The sequence below is a fragment of the Vicugna pacos genome, chromosome 3, assembly GCF_048564905.1.
Source record: "Vicugna pacos chromosome 3, VicPac4, whole genome shotgun sequence".
NCBI classification, from domain to species: domain Eukaryota; kingdom Metazoa; phylum Chordata; class Mammalia; order Artiodactyla; family Camelidae; genus Vicugna; species Vicugna pacos.
Genome location: NC_132989.1, coordinates 16,698,247 through 16,718,924, shown reverse-complemented (window position 1 = coordinate 16,718,924; position 20,678 = coordinate 16,698,247). Strand labels below are relative to the sequence as shown.

The 20,678-nt window shown below is 42.8% G+C and overlaps 2 protein-coding genes across 2 annotated transcripts in view; both read right to left on the bottom strand.

The window, feature by feature from the left end:
• JAKMIP2 (janus kinase and microtubule interacting protein 2) overlaps positions 1-8,823 on the bottom strand; it is a 187,104-nt gene extending 178,281 nt beyond the window's left edge. The window contains exon 1 of the transcript XR_012067290.1: positions 8,662-8,823. The gene's annotated coding sequence lies outside the window, so the exon portion shown is untranslated. The remainder of the gene's footprint in view (positions 1-8,661) is intronic.
• A 4,319-nt stretch (positions 8,824-13,142) lies between these two features.
• On the bottom strand, positions 13,143-19,403 carry SPINK1 (serine peptidase inhibitor Kazal type 1). Its single transcript, XM_006204475.4, has 4 exons — positions 19,349-19,403; positions 17,745-17,776; positions 16,137-16,243; positions 13,143-13,188 (listed from the first exon to the last, which is right to left on the bottom strand). Exons 1-4 carry the CDS (start codon positions 19,401-19,403, stop codon positions 13,143-13,145), a joined length of 240 nt encoding a protein of 79 aa, XP_006204537.1.
• Positions 19,404-20,678: the final 1,275 nt, after the last annotated feature.

The following is a 20,678-nucleotide window of genomic DNA, read 5'->3' as shown; positions in this document are numbered from 1 at the left end:
TTTCTTCATTACTGTAGGGAGGGCCTCCAACGTGTCAGGCCACTGAGATGCAAAATGAAACAAACAATATTCACCTAAAATTCAAGTCGAAACTTATAGTCAGTTATAATTACTGGTTATCTTTTTCTCCTTCGTCTTCACAGCTCAACTGCTTGAAGCATCCTCTGCATTTATGCACAGAGTTAATGACTCTCCCAGCAGGTGGTTTACATCAGTGTTCTGGGCCTCTGCCTCCAGGCAGTCCTCTTAAGTAAATCAAATCTCCCCTTCCAAAGAGCTGCCTTGAACAGGCTTCCTGCATTAAGGACAATCTCTGAGCCAGCACTGGAAACATATTTAAGGTACATTTCCCTCTAGTCTATCTTTCTTAGAAAACTGTTATTTCACAATGTCTCTGAACCCAGACATTTATAATTCATTTCATTTCTATCACAACATGAGAAGGTACCTCCTACCCTTTCTCTCCTTTTCTCTGGCCCCTAATAATCTGTTTTCTCAAACGTAGAGATACTGTGTAAACCTTATTTCCTTCTCAATTACCAGTGGAATGTTTGGATTTGACTCTGTGCCCCAAGTTGAGTTGCTTTCCCCCACCAAAATCTCTACCAGTCTTCCTGGTTGTACACTAGTGACACTGAAATCACAAAACTTTTAAACAGCAGGTACCTTTATAGGCATCTGCTACCCCTTCTCTTCCAGAAGACTGAACCAGTCTTAAATAAGGAGATGCCTGAAGGCTTCCTATGGGACTATCTTGCTTAAATTTGCCAAGATTTTTGACATAACTAGGCATGATCAGGAAATCACTTTTATTTGCCCCTCAAGGCTCTAGATTGAAGAGGGTCCTAAATATCAATGAAATGTTTCTTCTCCTTCAGTTATTTGACTCTCAGTTAGTTGACTCTCCCAAGATAATGACGCCAGACAACAAATGACTTAGTTTAGAGCAAACGAGTGAAACAGAAGCTCTAAACTAAGTAGAATGAAGTGGAATCTTCTGTCTCCTCCCTTTGGCTCCTGAGGTCCTGCCCCGTGGCTCTCACATGACAGGAGTGCTCCTTGAGCTTCTGAACATCTGGGGAATCATCTTGGCCTTGTCCCTGGTCTAGTAATAATTTTCACGGTTGACCAATTTTATGATACACACAATTATTCTTCAAGGAAGTAGAGTTCCAACACCGCGTAGAGCCCGCTTACATAAGGGAGTTTAAAAACAGCCGAACTCTGCCTTTTCCATCCTCCTCCCTCACAAATCTTGCCGCACTGGCACTGATTTGACTTTCTGCCAGTTTGTGATACAAGGAAATGTCTCAAATATGTTGCAGGAAAAAGCATTAGAAATATATTCTCTGTAACAGGAGGAGGCTCTGTGCAATGAAGCATTTGGGAAAGAAATCCCAGGTGAAAAGGAAAGTCAGAGCAAAACAAATCAGAAAGTCAAGCTAAGCAGACAGGACAAGAGGGAGTTCAACGTGAGGGCATGTTTACTGCAGGATCCAGATAATCATACATAGAATGTCACACAAATCTTTACAGAGAAATCTTTTAGTTGAAATCTCCCATTTGCATTTATAATAGTCTCACAGGCCAGCAAATCAGTTTATCTGATTTTAAAAATTGTCATGTGCTTCAGTACAAAGATCATTCTTGGTTTAAGAGCTGAACATTAGTAATTTTGTACTTACTTAATGACTTTGAAAATGCAAGTTTTTATATAGAAGATCTGATTTATTTGTAACCTAACTTTAATACTAAAATAAAGGAGGTCACTTTAACAGCTCTCTTCTGCTCCAATCAAATATATTTTCCACTGACTACATACCAAGGGACACAGCAACACTGAATACAGACTCCTTGTGTTACACTGGTGAAATGCAAACTTGGCTCATCAATCATTCTTTCCCAGTGGCTTTGAGTAAGTAAATGCAATGCTCTATCTTAGGAGAATGACTCCATCCCAGTTTTCCTGAAACATCAATAAAAACCCCTGTTGTTCGCAGCAAGGAAGATGTGCCCATTTAAAGTAAGTTGATCTCTGGAGACTGATGGACATGTCCTACACCGAACCTGCCTGGGGCAAGATACATCCAGCCGAAGTGTTGAGAGCACAGTAGGATGAACAGGTAAAAATCAGATTTAGAAGCTGGGTCAGCTGATGGGCTATGTCGATACGGGACTTGGTAAACTGGAGAGCTTAGCTGGGAAGAAAGGAAAGGCACCCTAAAAATCGTTTTGATATGGACAGGATCTGAGCCCCGAGAAACCCTATTCTTAGGCTTGATTTGGTTTTGCTCTGTTCCTTCCTTGACGCATTTTGGCCAGTCTTGCCCTGCAAGTCCCTTACAGCTGTGCTTCTCCTGCCCTCACACTGAAAGTGCTCCCTCCCAGTTCAGGGGGAGTAACCGACCCTCCCGAAACTTGCTCACTCAAAGCTACTTTCAAATGATTATCTCGGCACATGCTTCAGTGGTTTCTGTAACATGGATACGTCACAGGGAAGAAACAGAAATATATACCCCTCTCTACGTTTTGTGTTTTTAGGGGAATTAGATAGGTGGGGATTTGGTGACTACCGAAGGGTGGAAATCGGAAGTTGAGGAGGACAGAGTCAGACGTTTCTACCTGATGCCTGACCCACTGTTTTCCTTTTAAACAACTGACCTCTGCAGCAACTTTCATTCTGAAAGGATGAGTGGATAATCACACAGCAACCTTACTGGCAGGTGTCGGGGCCCCATTAGGGATTATAAATACCTCCAGGTCTTCCCACCTGGGTATATTGAGTTCCATGAGGAACCTCAGGTCGGACAATACAGGACTGTTGCCGGCACACAGGTCAGAGTGGAGAGAGCAGAGTTACCTGCTCCTGCTTCCTCCTTCCAACCCTTCTAGGGAATTTCACAATTTCCTCCCCGGAACCAGAGCACAGACCTGTCACTGCTAAAAGGGTCCTGCGACAGGGGTGAATTTTTCTCTTAGTTCCTTGCCTACCACCTGAAACTGACTTCTAGCCAATGTTATCGGGAGAAACAGGGGCTGTTGGGGTGTTAGGGGACTTTGCTCTGTGTCCCAGCCTCGGTCTCCTTCTGCTCCAGTAACACTCAAGTGGAGTATTTCACGCAGATTCCTTAGAATAAGCCAAGTTAGCCCTCTTCTCTCTTTCAGAACTTACCATCACTGCTACCAGTCTCTTTCAATTATGTTTGTTGGAAGTACTTTGTATCAGGTAAGTAACCTTTGGCTTTGACTTTTTGAATGTCTAAAAGGAAAGCTCTATCTTGCTTTCCAAAATCATCTATTAATAAACCTCTCCTTCCTAGTCAGGTGTGCAAAATACCCATTTTTGTTCTTATAGACACATCTTTAGGGATGACACGGTCCCTCTATTCCAACAGAACTCTAGTTAAACGTGGTAAAGACTGATAGGGAAAGGCAGGAACACACAAGGTGGGCATGAGAGAAGGAAGGGCGTAAGTTACCCTGGGGCAGAGTTTGGATGGGTGTTGGTAGTGTGGGTGTGAAATGAGTGAGAACTCTAGCATGGGGATGATATCTCTGAGAACAGTGATCATCTTTTCCTTGAAAGTAACTTGCCTTGATGCTTAGGTGGGTTTCTCAGTGCCTTACATGTTCTTTCCTCTCCCGACTACAAAGCCTTGTTCTCATTACCATCTACACTGAAAGCAGGAGGTGGGGAGGGCGACAGGCAGCAACTCCCAGCCCCTCAACCTTACTTCCTGTGAAGGTCTTGCTGTCTTTCTCCCTGGGCAGTGGCCCTTTCTCCCATCCTAGTAGGCGCAGAATTTTATCTACTGAGCAGAAGGAACAGCTCATCCAGAGACACAAGCAACTTCTGGGAAATTAGGCTGCCGTTATTTCCCTCTTTGGGACGAGTCTCCAGGGAGAAGCAAGAATAAGAGTAAACCACTGTGGATGGAAATAAGGCCCTGAACTAGGTAGAAAGACCATCCACACCTGCACAGACAAACATCGTCAGAAACTTTTCCATCTTCCGCTTTCCTAAGAACCCATTTGTCTCTATTTGTCTTCCCACAGAAGCCTTTTCTTCTCCCTCCTTTCCCCCACTGAGTTAGGTGTACACGCCTCTAAGTTTAACCATTTAGTAAGCTGGTGACTTCGTTAGCTTTCATATGCATAGGAATAAGCCGTTTTTCTCCTGTTGATCTGTTATTTGCCCATTTAATTTGCAGGCCCCCAGACACTGAATCTAACTGGGAAGAGGAAAAGTTTTCCTTCCCCACACATCAGTTTTCAAACAGGAATTTTCACATAATATGAAAGGAATCCCAATTCTTTAAAAATCTTACCCAAGACCAGATTTTTGATATGAAATTAACTTAAGTCTGTAGACTGAGAATGTGCTGCGATTGTATAGTACAGAATACAGAGATACTTAGGACTCAATTACTCCCCTTAGGAAACTAAAAAACAAACACTAACACACTTTCTTGTGTTTCAAGGTTGACAGTGGTTACAATAAGGGAGGAACCAACAAATTATTGTGGGAATTTGAACGATATCAGTTTAGAAAGGCAGGAAAAATTCATGGGAGACTTAACCATTAAGAGCAATGACAAATCAGTGGGCTCCACCCCAAATCAACTGACCTAAAATATCTGGCGATTGACGCATGGCCACTGAAAGCGTAAAGAAGATCTCCAGGGGATTCTTATGGAGTCTGTCTGACAAGCACTACCTTAAGTGATAGCACTTGTGTGTCTGTCTGACGTTTATTAAATAGGTAAAAGTGACAGATAAATAAGGAATGCAGAAAGACAGTATGGCGGGAAGAATTCCTAGCGAAGGCAGGAACATGTGAGGTTTCAAATTCCTAAGGGTTTAAAACCACCAGGCGAAGTTAGGGCTTTCTATAGTAGAAAAGGTATCGCCATTACAGCTTTTTCATCAGAATACTACTTTAACTACTTTGTGGTTTAAAAGCATTTACTGGTTCAGGAAGGGCTGGCATTGTGCAGTGTATAGAGTAGGAGCATATGCTGGAGGGCAGACAGGCTGAATAACCTTGGACAGGGAGAGCAGCCCGTGAGTTACACTAAGTCACATCAGGAGTAATGCTGGGCTTGGGGCAATATTTGAGGAAGCAGAGAAGAGGGTTGGACTGGACAGTGTGTTTTAGGAATTATTCTATTGTCCATGTTCTATGGAAAACTTTGTTGGTCTTCACTTTTTAGCTCTACTAGACACGACTGATTTTTCTGGAGAGCATGGGTTGGGGAAGGGGATGTAGTGTTTAGCTGTTAAACAGATTTACTGACGGGGCTCCAATATCTGAGAGTGTTGAGGATGCCTAGAAAACCAAGAAAAGAGGAAAAGTTAGAAAACTTTGGGGAAACCAGGGCTTCTGCAGTGGCAGAGATCTCAGAAAGATGTTTGAGAAAATAGCAAGCACAAAAAAGGAGTAAAAACAGGGGCACTTAAGAAGAGTTGTGCTAAGAAAGAGTTCTCAGGGGTCATACCTTCATTCTGATAAGCCAAGAAAAAATTAGACAGAGTGCATGGGAATAACGAATGTGTGTATGTGAGCTGTGGGGAGGTTAAACAGTAGTGACAGCTCAGTCAGAGAAGGACCAGAGAGCGAGGCAGTTGCAGGAAACCTGGAGTCATTATTTTTAAAGGAGAGGCTACTGAACGCTGTTACAGGAGGCAGAGAGAGGAGCAGTTATGAGTGAGAGATGGACAGACACATTAATGTGGGAGATGAGCCAAGGAGCTCTGTAGTTTGACTAGTGCTCACCCTGAGTAAGCGAGGATTTGTTTTCCCATTCCTAAAATGAGGATCTCCGGGGTCCTTGTGCAGAACATCACAAGGGAAGCGTTTGACGTGGGGTCTAGCACATAAAATTAGTGACCCAGTACAGGTTAACTCCTATTATTTTTCAGTAACTTTCACCTGGTGCTAATTTAAATCTTTAAGGCTTGAAAGTTAATTTATATTAAGTTGTAATTTTGAATATTTTAAAGTTCTCTAGAACTCCAAAATCTTATTTCTAAAATATAGCTGTAAGTTTTTTTTTTTAAAAAAAGTACATATATTTCAGTAAATAAAAGAACTTAAAAACACCCTGAAATTTAGCATGCCCAGTTCAAAATATAATAATGTACTGTGACTGTGGCCTTCCGGAATCATATTCACTATAAAACTTTCTAAATTTGCACTCTTTCTCTCTGCTCATTTTTCTTCTATTCAGGTGTCTATGGCTCTATGTTTTTCATTTATTTTTTCTTTGATTATTTGTTTTTACTTTTATAGCACACATGGTTCCTTCTGCTTTTTGCCCCTCTAACTTCTGCAGGTATGTATTTTTCTCCTTTTCTCAGTAGTTTTCTCTTTGTGTTTACTTTTCTGTTTCCAATACAACAGTTTCACTGGTGACTCCTAATCTGCCATTTTTTCTTCCTTCAACAGAGAATAACTCCTCTCCCTCAAATAGTATTAATTTCATTTTACATGCCTTATTCATGACTCCACATGCAAAAGTAGAATAGTCACCTATTACCATCTAAAAAAAAACACATGGCCACAAACACCACTCCACCAAACCAAGTGTCTTTTGACCTGATCATCAACCAGCCTTTTGACCTGATTGTCAACCAGCCTTTTTTATTTTTGTCTGTTGGTTTTCCAATGAATACTGACTTGTTAAAAAGTAAAAGTGTATATTATTCCTTTTTCATGAACATCATTTTATTATCTACGTATTTCCTATTTTTAGCTAACAGTTAGGTACTGCTTAAATAATGAAAGAAAACAAAGGAAATTGTTGACAGTGCTAAGGCTTTGAAAGGTAAGAGCTTGGCACCTTTTATGTAATTGCTTCCTTTATTATGCAGATACATTTTATTTTTGCTTAGCTGAAATAAGCAAAGGTTAACGGGGGATAAGTTGGGTCAGAGAAATGTAAATAAAAGTTCAATGTTTCTCACGGTCCTATTTCTCAGGAGGCTCCTAAACTATAAAAATACGCATCAACTATAAAAATACTTTATTTTTAAAAAATGTTTAATTTCAAACAAGGTTGCTTCTCCAATGTGACAAAAAAATTTTGGGTATATTCTTTTGTCCAATAACTTTATATTTCAAATACTCTGAAACCAATAAAAGAAACTATCCTGCGTTTCTTATTTTTAGAGTGTTGCAGACCTTACTTTCACCCAGAGATGAGGAACTAACAGTGAGAGCTGGGTTAACTACCCTCTTCTCTACTGGGGCCCACAAAACCCTTCTTAATCCACAAAACTCATTCTCAGCCACTACTCTTGAGTTCCTCTTTTGAGGGTGTGGTTTATAATTCTGGAATTTTTTTTTTTTTTACAGTTAAAAGCAGAGAGATTTTAGTCCAACCTTGTATCCAGTTGAGGAATCTTTTCCATTAAATCCCTGACAATTCAACAATGCCATGAATTGTTACCTAAAGCAGCAAAGCTCCTCCCATCAGGAAGAAGTACCAGGAAACCTTTTTAGTGAGCTCGAAGGGTTCTGAGATAAATAACAGCAACAACAATAATAGTGAATGTGTATTAGAGCACTTACAGTATGGCAGGCATTGTGCTGACTGCCCTAAGAAGGAACTGTTATTATTAACCCATATTAGGGAACTGACACTGAGAAATTCTCTGACTTCACTTGGAACACATGGTTAGGTAGTGGGAAAAATCAGATTCCAGCTCAGACACTCTGTATCAGAGCCCCTGGTTTTAGTAACTATACTATACGCTTTCCTACTGAGCTCAAATCCATCTCCTTTTAATCCCACACCCACTTAGTCTAAATTCTACCCTTTGGGGACAATAAGAACATGTTAATTCTTCTTCTCATTCGTTTATGTAACAAAAAGAATATTAATTGAGCACCTCTTAGATGTTAGATACTGTCTTCCCGCCTGTAATACAGCGGTGAAAAAAGAACAAAGTTCCTGCTTTCACGATGTTAATAACATTGTCTCCCTTAAATTGTTTGAAAAGACTCCCCAGATTTCTAAGGGTTTCCTTTCCTCAGACCAAAGGAAAGGAAAACTTCTTTCAGCCATCTATCATAGGACCAAAACTTTCAAATTCTTATCTATTGTGGTAGTCTCTCTTCTCTAAACACATTCCAGTTTATAAGTATCTTTTAAAAAATGTACCCACCAGACACAAAGGCAGTAATCTACATGCTTTTTGATGGACATGTTAAAAATAAGACAACAGGCCCCAAATGGAGTCGTTTATGCTAAGTCTTGTGTCACCAAACCAAGACTTAATTTTAGTTTCATCTCTCCCAGAAATGGAATCTTAAACTAGTCGATCAGAAATCGCCTAATCAGCATTAGTTAAATAACCAGCCTGACGTATCAGCCATCCCCTAAAGGAAAGTGACCCTGCAATAAATATCCTGTTTTTTGTCTAGTGCACGTTGTCTCCCTGCTTTCTGGCTGTAAAGGGCACTTTGCACAGCTCCTCCGGAGCTCCTTCCTATCTGCTGGTTTGGATGCTGCCTGATTCGAATAGATTTTTGCTCAAATAAACTCTTAAAATTTTTAATATGCCTCAGTGTATCTTTTCACAGGTCTGGTGACAGGAGAGGGAACCCAGAGTCCCCCCGGGTCCCCCAGGAGCAACGACCAGCAGCAGGGAAGGTACCTGCAGAGCCCTGAGAGTCGCTTTCTCGCCGCCCCTGGAGCTGGTGGGTAAGTTCCCTCCATCCTCCATCCACAGCTTCTGTGTTAAGAGTTCTCAGATTGAGCATTTCTTTCTCCCGCTTAGGTTCTGAAACTGGAACAAGCTGGAGCTGGGCTGCGTGGGACATAGAAACTGGTCTGTTTCCGGTGGTGGACTGGGTCCGACTTAGAAACCAGACCGGGTCCAGGGTCAGACCAGGTCCGCATTCAGACTGGGTCCGACTTAGAAACCAGACCGGGTCCAGGGTCAGACTGGGTCCAGTGGCATACCGGTTCCGGTATCAGACTGGGTCCGACTTAGAAATCAGACCGGTTCCTGGGTCAGACAGGGTCCGCGGTCAGACTGGGTCCGACTTAGAAACCAGACCGGGTCCAGGGTCAGACCGGTTCCGGGGTCAGACCGGGCCCGCGGTCAGACTGGGTCCAGTAGCAGACCAGTTCCGTGTCAGACTGGGTCTGCAATCAGACTGGGTCCGACTTAGAAACCAGACCGGGTCCAGGGTCAGACCGGTTCCGGGGTCAGATCGGGTCCAGTGGCAGACCGGTTCCGGTGTCAGACTGGTTCTGCGGTCAGACTGGGTCCGACTTAGAAACCAGACCGGGTCCGGGGTCAGACCGTCTGCTGTCAGACAGGGTCCGACTTAGAAACCAGACCGGGTCCGGGGTCAGACCGGGTCCGCGGTCAGACTGGGTCCGACTTAGAAACTAGACTGGGTCCGGGGTCAGACCGGTTCCGGGGTCAGACCGGGCCCGCGGTCAGGCCGGTTCCGGGGTCAGACTGGGTCCGACTCAGAAATCAGACCGGGTCCAGGGTCAGACTGGGTCCAGTGGCAGACCGGTTCCGGTGTCAGACTGGTTCTGCGGTCAGACTGGGTCCGACTTAGAAACCAGACCGGGTCCGGGGTCAGACCGTCTGCTGTCAGACAGGGTCCGACTTAGAAACCAGACCGGGTCCGGGGTCAGACCGGGTCCGCGGTCAGACTGGGTCCGACTTAGAAACTAGACTGGGTCCGGGGTCAGGCCGGTTCCGGGGTCAGACTGGGTCCGACTCAGAAACCAGACCGGGTCCAGGGTCAGACTGGGTCCAGTGGCAGACCGGTTCCGGTGTCAGACTGGGTCCGCGGTTAGACTTGGTCCGACTTAGAAACCAGATCGGTTCTGGGTTCAGACCGAGTCCGTGGTCAGACTGGGTCCGACTTAGAAACTAGACCGGTTCCGGGGTCAGACCGGGTCCGCGGTCAGACTGGGTCCGACTTGCAAACCAGACTGGGTCCGGGGTCAGACCGGGTCCGGGGTCAGACCGAGCCCGACATAGAAACCAGACCGGGTCCTGGGTCAGACTGGGTCCGGGGTCAGGACGGGCCCACCATCAGACTGGGTCCGACTTAGAAACAAGACCGGTTCCGGGGTCCGACCGGGTCCTAGGTCAGACTGGGGCCGACTTCCGCTGTTCTCGGTGCAGCGTGAGGTCTTGGGCGAATGAAAATATTGTTTGAAGGGAGAACAAGCAGTAACCTTACCAAAGATAATGGTGAATAACCTTGGCCACAGTGGAGGATTTTTAACCTAGATGATCCCTGGAGAAAAGCGCGTCTCAGCCACTCACCATGAAGGGTGGATGGAAAATTATTTTTCCTTCTTTAAAGTTCCTGGTGACCAGGATGAGACCAGCTGGGACACCCCACTCTCTCTGAAGCCAGCATACAGGATCCAGGAAATCCTGGCAGAAGTCGACGAAGGGTAAGAATCTTTACCAAAGTCAGCTCGTCCGTCTCAGTCCCTATCTGTGGTGCCTGGTAGAGAGAGGAAGGTAAAATTTCATTTTGTCCCTTACTTTCCAAATTCAGATTGACAGGAAAAAACATTTGTAAGAATTCTGTTTCACAACACAAGTTCGTGTGCCTGACACACAGTGAGGCCAAACTGAAACGTCGAGATTGGAGCAGAGAAAGTTTGCAGGGCCACGCGAGAATGAATGGCTCGTGCTCAAAAACCCCCGAGTCCCTGACGGTTTTCAGGGAAGATGTTTTATGGGCAAAATTTGGGGTGAAGGCAGCAGGCTGTGTGACTTTCTTCTGACTGGTTGGTGGTGAGGTAACAGGCCGGTGCTCCAGGAACCTTGTGCTCAGCCTGAAGTTGCCATCCTCCGCCAGTGGGTGGGGGCCTTAGTTCCTGCAGAAGATCTCAAAGATATTATGTATATTCCCTGAGGAGGAGCCAGGACCCCGCTTTAATCACTGCACTATAGATTCTTGATTCCTCCTCCATTGTTTCTTCATTCCCTTACTTCCCTCATTGCAACTGTTTGAATCTTCCCTTTGGAACTCAGGATGGTCCAGGAGGCTGAAGCCTTTTTCCTGCAAACAAGAAACGGGACAGGGAAAGGATTTGTACTGGGACAGGTCTCACAGAGTCCTGCTCAGTTTCAGATCTTTGAATTGTGACTTGTGAATTTGCTTTCTGGTACCATTGATTGTCCATCCTTTCTCTCCTAGGGACAGCTATTGCCTTCTTGTTTGTTTTGTGTCCTGAGTATTTGGCTTGGCATTAGTCAGGTTGGGGGCCCCCAAAATATGGCCAGACAGAAATGTGGGTTGCATAAGTTTATCTTTTAACAGGTCAGCAGAACCATTAAAAGGCAGTCTGGGTTTATGTGTTGCCTCTACCTATAACCTCCAAAACTTTTTTCTCCAGAACCGTAAAATGGTCTGATTAGACAAGACAATTTCTAGCATTCAGTGTTTAAATCTGTTTACTGTGGCAAAGTTCCTTAAGCTTAGGGATGCCCTTGAAATGTCCTCTGGCGGCACAAACAAGATGCTGGAAGCCATCTTGCATCCCTAACTTATCTGGTGAGCTGCCAGGTGTGGGTTTAGCTGAATCACTTGGCAGACCACAGCATCCTCTAGCGGTCAGATTTAAACCTCAAGACATATTCTGAATATCACAAGAAATTAACTTAAACCATAGAGTGTCAAGCAACTGTGTTTTGCAAGTGTGGGACAGATTTTATGGGTTACTTCTGGTTCAGTCGGTGATGTTTCCTCCACTATTTATCAGGAAGCCTGACACATCTCAGGGTCATTTCCTCCTCTGTCCACTTCTCCGTTCTGGGTACTTGAGGGCTACTTCTTTGTATGAACTTAGGAATTCAAGCTGCTTTTCCTTCTCTTTATTAGTGACTATAGATACTTTCTTTCCCTTATGAGGCCCTTCCTTATTTCTACCTTATTTGCTGTCCCTGCCTGTAAACACATAGACCATTCAGTATGAGGATGGTGCTTAATATTCTTATGGAAGAAATTGGAAAGGAAAAGTCCTCCCTAAATGAATGTGGTTTAGACTAAAAAGCATTAGATTTGGAGGCAGCCCAGAATTAAAAGCCTAACTTTACCACCTTATTTGCTGGTGTTATTAGTTGGGTTACTTAGCTTTTCCAAGTTTACTCACAAGATAAGGATAACCTTTCAGAGTTATTGTGGCCCATGTGTAAAGCAAAGTGAACTGCACAAAGGCCTCATAGTCAGTTCCTCTGGTCTATAGTCCCTTCCTTTCATGGCAGATCATCTGGGGTTGGTTTGGTGGTAAAAGTTAGTTCAGAAGCAGGTCTTTGTTCCTCTGGTTATCTCAGCACAAACCTGTCAGGCTCAAAGAAGCAGATCTCCAGGTCAAGCCCTAGATGCAGTCCTCAGGCTACCAGGGAGAGCAGGCAGCTCTATACCATTGCTACTCACCTCGGTAACTACTGGGGAATGGCCTCTGCTGGAGGAGAATGAAGACTGAATACAGAGGCTCCTCCACAGCATAGTTGAGAAAATGTAGCTTTTTTCATTTCCTCAATGATTCAGAGCCTCTTTGAGAAAATTGTGTCTAACCTGAAATCTACATCCTAAGATACATGGAAAACCTTAAGACTAAACTCTATTCTATCAGACAGGTAACATTTTGAAATCATATGTCTCTGTACCTAGACCAGTGCCAGGCACAACAGATGCTCAATTAAATCCCAAGGAAACCAAAAGGGATTATTTCAGTTGGTGAAAGGTGATGGGCAACATGTTCCTACACTGAGGGTTTCCCAACTATTTCTTAAAATGCCAGTCCATGGGATTACATGTATTCATGATCAGTTGTGTCCTGTCACTTAATATCTGCCATCACATTCCCTGAGACAGAGTCCTCAGAACGTCAGGAAGATGGGGAAGGAAAAAGCATCATGAAACCCTGTCCAAAACTATCGAATTGCTGTGTTTTGGGAAACTTGGTTTATTCTGAGTTTGCCTCCATTCTCTGTCCTCAGTACAATCAAACATGCCTTTGAGGTAAAATCATAAAAGCATATGGGAGCAACAGGAAGTATTTAGATGCAACAGGAATTATTTATTCAACAATCAGGCCAGCGACACGTCATAGTATTCTGACGGGATTTCAGAACCTTAATTCTCAGCAAGGCCCAGATTTTTGAATGAGGACAGGAACCTGGCGCTTCCTGTAGAAGAGAATGGGAAAAAAAATCAGCTTAAACTTTGCTGACAAAAATGTGACTATGGGAGAAAGACAAGGATAAAAGATTAGCTTTATGTAAAATAGAGAAGTTTGAGGTTTATTCCCATTTCAATTTCTCTTACTCATTTACTTACTCACTTATTCATTAATTCATCAAATAACTGATACAGAACCATTACATACACTAGGAATACATCAGAAGGGGAAAATGCTGTCCTTGCAGAGTTTCCAGATCTAGTGGGGCATTGTAATAACCCTCTGAAATTCATCTTTAATCCATGGTTGCTTCTTTTACTTCTGGTGTCGTTGTCCTAGCCACCAGGTTTCCATCTTAGCTGGTGCCCAGGCTACTTCAGGACCTTCTAATTGATTTATCTTTTGCCTTAGAACTCTGGATATTCACATCTGTGAGATGTTGCAAAAGGATATCTTATCCTTACCCCATATGATACCTGCTATAGTTAACAACTAAACAGAGCCCACGGGTTGACCCGTTTTCTGCAGCTGTGCTGTTTACGATAGCTGACAGTATCCACATATAGCTATTTAACTTTAAATCAGTTAAACTTAATTAATATTAAAAATCCAGCTTTTCAGTTGTAGTAGCCACATTTAAGTGCTAGTGCCATGGCGAGAGGTCTCCATGTTGGACAGCATTTCCATCACTGCAGAAATTTCTACGGGAAAATGCTCATCTATAGAAAAGAATTTGTCAGTATAGATCCCCTAAGAAGACGTAGAAGAATTAGGAAAAAAGCCCTCGCTGAATGTATCTGCCAAGTACATAAGGATCAAGGTGATTCAGGTCCTTGTTTGCCCTGTCTCAGAACCCAACAGCTAGCGTTAGAGCCTGGCTCTAGTTTACTATATTATTTGGAGCTTTTAATAGGCAGTAGAGAGAAAGGCAAGATGATACATTTGACAATATGTTGCATTTGAAAAAGCCACATTTTCTCTCTAGACCTGTTCTCTTATCAGGGAAATATGGGAAGAGAAGTTACATTTTCTGTTATTCAAATGTTGCTCACATATTTACATATGTTTGAAAGAACAGAAGGAGCTGGTTGGGCTGGTAGGTTTTAAAGGCTAAGGAAACAGGGTGTCCCAGCTCTGTGCTCATATTTTCCAGTGTTTCACTCTATGTATTGGGCCTTTTGATCTTGGCACTTGGAAGTTGCCCAAGTCTCAAGGCTGTTCTGTTGCTTTCTCCTCCCCTTAGATGGCAATGTTTGACTTTAATGTCAACAATATAGGCCATGAGAAAATTAACAAGTGGTTTCAGGTTCCTTTTACAAGTCTTTAATGTGGAAAATTTTTTAAAAAGCAAAACACCTAATGTTTGGGGGGCCTTAAAGTTCAGGATATTAGATTTGTCTCCCTGGGGACATCTTTCCACAATTCTTGTTAAGTACTGAGGATTTTCTGAAATGATTTAAAGCAGACAGGAAGAGGGTTCATGGTGTAGGGAATTTAAGCAGTGGAGTAGTGAAAATGTATGCAGTTATTTGAGCCTAAATCAAGGTCTTAATACCAAGTCATTTCCAGGATAAGTTAAGAGTTCTCTGGGTCACTTGTGGAATCTCTTATTGGTTTTGACCATTCTACACCTTTATTTAACCTGGGATGTTTTTGTGATACTATCAAAATGCAGACCCCTGTTTAAGTGACATCCTTTTCATGAATCCTTTCTTAACCCTTTCAATAGCAAGCAATCTGTGTCTCTCCTTCACTGCTGTGTCATGTTGCTCACACCTCATTTGATGGCATTTGTCATAAGTTCCAAGAAGCTACCTTATTTGTACTATTTTCTTAGTTATAGCCACAAAGAAAGCAGAGGAGATAGCAGAATGCTTGGCACGTAAGTGTTCAGTAGCTGGCTAAGATAAAAAATCTGTGGCGAATCTATGTCTCTGAGTTCCTGAGTCTGGTTTCCATCACCTGCCCACCTACTGTCAGGTCAGAAACTCCACTGAGGCTGGCTCTCACATCCATATGCTAACGTGTTATAAAAGTACATTTCTGGTCCCTAATCCAGATAATTTGGGTTTGCATACTTGAGGGCTTTAGGAAACACAGTCTTTGCTGTCACCAAGGAAAATGTTTGAAGTTCAAAGGTATTTTGGGTGTATGGGTTAAAAAAAAATCCAGACTACCTACTGTCTGCTATAAAAGCTTACTTAGGTTTTTATCATAGAAATGATTTTTTAAAAATCGCGAGAACCATTCAAACGCTTTCCATCCTCTGTTCCATTGTCCTTTCCTTAGCATCTTTGATACCATACCATTAATTCCTTTCTCACTTTTGTTCAGTTTTTCCTTCCTACTGGAATGCGTCTGTCTCCTTTATGGCCTAGAGAAAGCCTCCAGACGTCTCCAAATCTCAGCAGGCAGAATTAGTTCTTTCAAAAGTTGCTTATACCACCATCGGCCACACGGTGGCAGCCTTGAGTGTACCCAAGCTGGGAGACAACACTTGTTAGATTTTCTCCTGGATCTTGGAAATGCTTAGTCTGGTAGTGGAAAGAACAAGGATTCTGTCCCTAATCTGCCACTCATTGCTGGGTGATCTTGAGCAAGTTATTTAAACTGTGTTTCAATTTCTTCCTGTGTATAATAAGCCTGGAATTATTTACCTCATAGAGTCATTGTGAAAATTAAGTGCCTCACACAATGATTGACATAGTAAATACTATTTTCTATCCAAGTACACACACACACTCTCACACCTCTATATATGATCATAACAGATATGTAATAAGGAGAAAAAGAGATCAAGAGTTGTTTTGAAGAAAACTAGATATTTTGTTTCTCTCATGGTAAGATTAATGTTATTGGTATATTCACTGGGGCTTAGAGGAATAATATATGTAAATATTGGAATACATCTAGCTTAAAATATATATTTTAAAAGAAATTAAAGTGTATACTCACGTATTTTCAATACATAACATGCATTCATTAGAATAAGTAACTCCATCAGTCCCACAGACAGGGTTATAAATCTTGGAACATCCACTCACTTCATTGCTACATTTAGCCTAAAAATGGAATGAAACAGAGTCACTTTCTGTCATTCTTCCTTCTTTGACTTTATAGCAAAATCTCTAAAACCTTCCTGGAGTCGATCGATTTAAAGATGGAAGCATGATGATAATTGGGAGAGTGATACTGAGTGTTCAAGAGGAAGAATCCGAGATTTGGAGTCAGAAACCCTGGTTTGAAGTAATGCCTCTGCTATTTACAAGTTGTGTGACATTTATAAATCTGTTGGCGTGTCTGAACCACAGTCACTTCATCTGCAGAATGGCAATGATGCTGTCTTTTCCCCCACCCATCTGGCCCACAGTGTTGTGAGGTGTGAATGAGGCGAGTGGGTAAATGTTCAAGTTGACAATTACTGCAGGGGCTGGCTCCCGTTGGTCTGGTCAGCCACGCCGGGGGGCATGTTCATCCCAGCACACGATAGTCCCACCTCCCTGGTCTTCTCCAGATCACTTAAAGACGCAAGGTGCTTCCTTCCACCCTTGCAGTCTTTGCACAGCCTGTTTCCTCTACCATCAGTAAGAATTAGTAATTATCGACAGACTGTTAGAGGCCAGACATTGTCCTAAGTGCTTTTTTGTGTTATATTTAAACTGTACAACTGTTCTGGGAGCGTTGTACTGTACTCTTCTTCTGGTGAAGACAGTGAGACCGAAAGACTGAATCCTCCAGGGCCACACACCTGATGATTCCTGGATCCGGGACTCAAGCCCAGGCAGTCTAGGTCCTGAGCTTTAGCTCCTAACCGCCTCATGCTACTGCTTCTCCCCGCTGGTGATATGTTGGTAACACCCACTTATCCTTCATGGCTGAAAATAAAGCTCACCGACTTTAGGGCACCTTCCCTGAGCTAACTAAGCTAGGTTTCTAATGGTACCAAAACTTCTTTAGAACATATCACAGATATAATAATTTATTTTACTCGTACTTTTGGTTTGTCATCTGCCTTCCCACTAGATATAAATGTAATGAGAGAGGGACACTTCTTCCTTTGGTCTCCAACGTTACTGAAATTTACATTATAAATGGTAATTTCAAGAAAAATGGAAAAGTTAGATACAGAATATACTTCTAGAGAAAGAACCGAGTTTATTACTATTTTTGCTCATTATAAATTAGAGCTTCATCTTGTTGATGGGGAGAACTTTATGCCAACGTAGTCAAACTGGCTGTCCAAGGAGGAAGGGCAACGTGGAGTTATATTAAGGCTTCCACTGAACATCCTTGCCCTACCAGAGTGCCCTAGTATATATAAAAACCCCTTTATAACAAGCATTAATTGACTGCATAGAAACTGTTTAGGTATTGGTGAATTTGTCCTTCAGCATAAACGCCTGTGGGGGAACTACAGTTATTACCCACATTTATAGGTTAAGCCTTGCCAGCATTTATACTCCTCGTATTAAGTTCAGGCTAAAGTAAAAGGTGACAGACTGTGCTTTGGTTGGAACAAACAGTCCTAGCCCCAGAGATAAGAAATTACAAAATTGTATTTACCTCTCTTCCCAGGAAGTTAGCATTAGTGTTACCTAGAAAACGTAAATCAGATAGGTGAGGTTGGGTCATTCAGAATTTTCTGCTTCCATTTAAATCTGTGAATTCTCTGCTGGTCGCTACCCGCTCCTTCTTATTTTGCCTTTTTTTCAAGGACATCTCATTGGTATCTACTCCCTGCATGCTGAAACCTCAAAAAGTTATGCAAAAATTTGATTGTGACCAAAGTATCTCAATTTCCATTTGCTTGAAAATAGAAATGATGTACTTACTGCTTGAAATGTATCAGGCGCCGAGCAAATGTCTTCTGAATGCCCACTAGTAATGACCAGTTACCAGACTGTTGATCTCACAGTTAGTAATGTGGAAAGTTAAAAGTATCTTGATCTCAGTTTATCGATGAAGCTATGGAGAGTTTGTATGACTAGCTGTGAAACAGTTACCACTAGCATTAACCAGGTGTTCTGATACAAAACTAACTTTTAGCAATTACATGTGTCTTCTTTTGTAAGGAATGTTACAAAATGGAGCTCTTTCCCTCCATTGCATTACACTATTAGTACAATTCACATTTCTTGAACTTACAGTAGATGCTTAAAGTTGCCACGCTTCATTCCCCAGAAAATAGCAGGTCTTGCTGACATCATGTAGAGAATGGTGATTGTGGGTGAGCTCATTTCAGGGAAGGGGAACTAATCTGATAGTGTCCAAAGGAAGAAATGCTGGTGAGATTTGGTTTTGATATTAACAATCTCTGAGGTGATCTGGGTAAGGAGGTAGTTCTTCCTAGCTAAATGTCTTGAAAAATAATGAGACACCTATGGGCTTGGAGAAGAAGGTCCCAGCAGAATTTCAGAATCTAGTTGAGTCTGAAAATGGATGAGCAGGTGGTCACTACAGGTGTCCATCTGTATTAATAAATACGCATGAGATGGGGAAAAGGGACTATTGCTCCCATAAATATTTAGCAAATACAACAAACAATATTGCTTGTCTTCTTCTCAAAGTGCCGAGTTGCCTGTCAGCAGGTGTGTTTGCTGGATCTGATAAGAAGTTAAAAGTGTTCATCGTTTCCAGTGGCAAAAAGGAAGCTGATCTCTGTCCTGTGGTTTCAGATTGTCAACGTCGTCAAGCCATTTGGGGGATATACACACACCATCTATTCAAGAATATTTTTCTGGAAATAATCTGTAGGTCAAAATTTTGAATCAAACTCTGCCTTTAGTAAACCATTGTTATCTATTTATATGGTTCCATGGGAACTTAAAATTTGTAAACTGGCCTTAACCATTTACAGAGTTAAAAAGGTACTTGAGATTGAAATAATCCCTTCTCTTTTCTGCCGTATCTCTGACAAAGGGTCAGGCTTATTGCCTGGGGAAAACCATTTCGCCTCCGGGCACTTCCCACTAGTAACATTGTTTTCCTTGTGTGATGTTACAATCCCTTTTTCTATGTAAAATTTTCATCCGCTGGTCTTATTTCATCTTATTAGGATCAAAAGAGCTGACCAAGATTAAACTCTAAACCTAGAAGGTAATGTGCTCAGTAAAGTAACAGGTCAAAAAGGTCTCACACAAATTAGAAAAATATGCCAAGACACCTACCAGATGAACTCAACAGGGCCAAGGCACTGAGAAGAAAGATGCTTGCTATCTTCATGGCTGAAGTTCTATGTCCAGAGCTCAGTCGAAAACTGCTCTAAACTTGCCACTTGTCTCCAGAACCCTGAGACTGGAGGGGTCATATAGGCTGCATAGGATGCCAGGCTCCACCTGCTGCCCTGTGGCCCAGATCCCCTTGGTTATTGATTGACTCTGTAGCCTAGCCTGCCCCCAGGTTTGGGGCATGTCACCTGTGTCAGAAAGATAAGAGGAATAGCTGGGCCAGAGATATGCCAGGTAAGGACTGTCAGGAAGAGATCACTCGTGGTTAGTTAGTTGGTTCTCCCCCTAACTTCCTCTGTGACCACTGAAAGGCCCCCTTTGTTTCCCTCGAGGCCTGGTTTTCTCATCTGTAAGGTGAACTCGGAGTTCCTTGCACTCTGTAGTTCTGGATGTGTGAACAGGTGTGGATATCTAAAAAACCTTCTCCATTCTTAAGCTCCCCTTTTTTATTCTCTGTCTCATTTCTCTCTTTTTCTATCACCCATTCAAAAGCCCAAAGTGGCTAACAGAGGGGCAGGTTAGAGGCAGGGAGGACTCAGTTCCCTAAAGAGTACGTGTGCTCGGGGGCTGGCGTGGGCTCACTAGAGACACATAATAGTTCCAGGTTCTTTTACAAGAAGTTCACTTCAGCTGTGCCTCAATTTGTTTATCTAAGAACAGAAATAATACTAGGACCTCCCTCAGAGTGTTAATCTTCCATTCAAAATACATATTGTGTTCGCTATGTGTTGCTTGGGGAGGCAATTCTTCACTCTCTCTCGTGTTTCTGCCCGTCTTGTGGATAAAGACTCTGACTGCCTGTGTTTCAATCAATTTTCTCTAGAGCGTTTGTACAATAAACAGCCTTAGAAAGCCTGAAGTAAAGGGGAGGTTTGTTTACCGTTGGTTATAGTAAGATAATCTCTCACCAGGGCAAAGTTCAGGCGGGCCTAGTGCCCTTTTAAAAAGATAGGGGATTTTTAAAAGCTTGGCCTCCTTCCCTTGTGGCACACTGGCCTTCCGGTGCAGGTACCCCGAGCCCTCCTCAGTGCCCCTGGGGAGACTGGTTCTGGAGAACCAGAGCGAATGCTGACACTCTGACGTGCTATTGAATGGTTGCATCTCATTCCTCTGACTCAGGAGGCTGTGTCTTCTGCTGGCATCCCTTTAACTGTGGCAGGCTGACCTGTCAGCTTCCAAAGAGGGTAAAATCCTAGATCCTCCCAGGTCTTACCGTGTGCCAAAAACTGTCCTCACCTCTGGGGATGCAACAGTGAATAAAAATGACAGC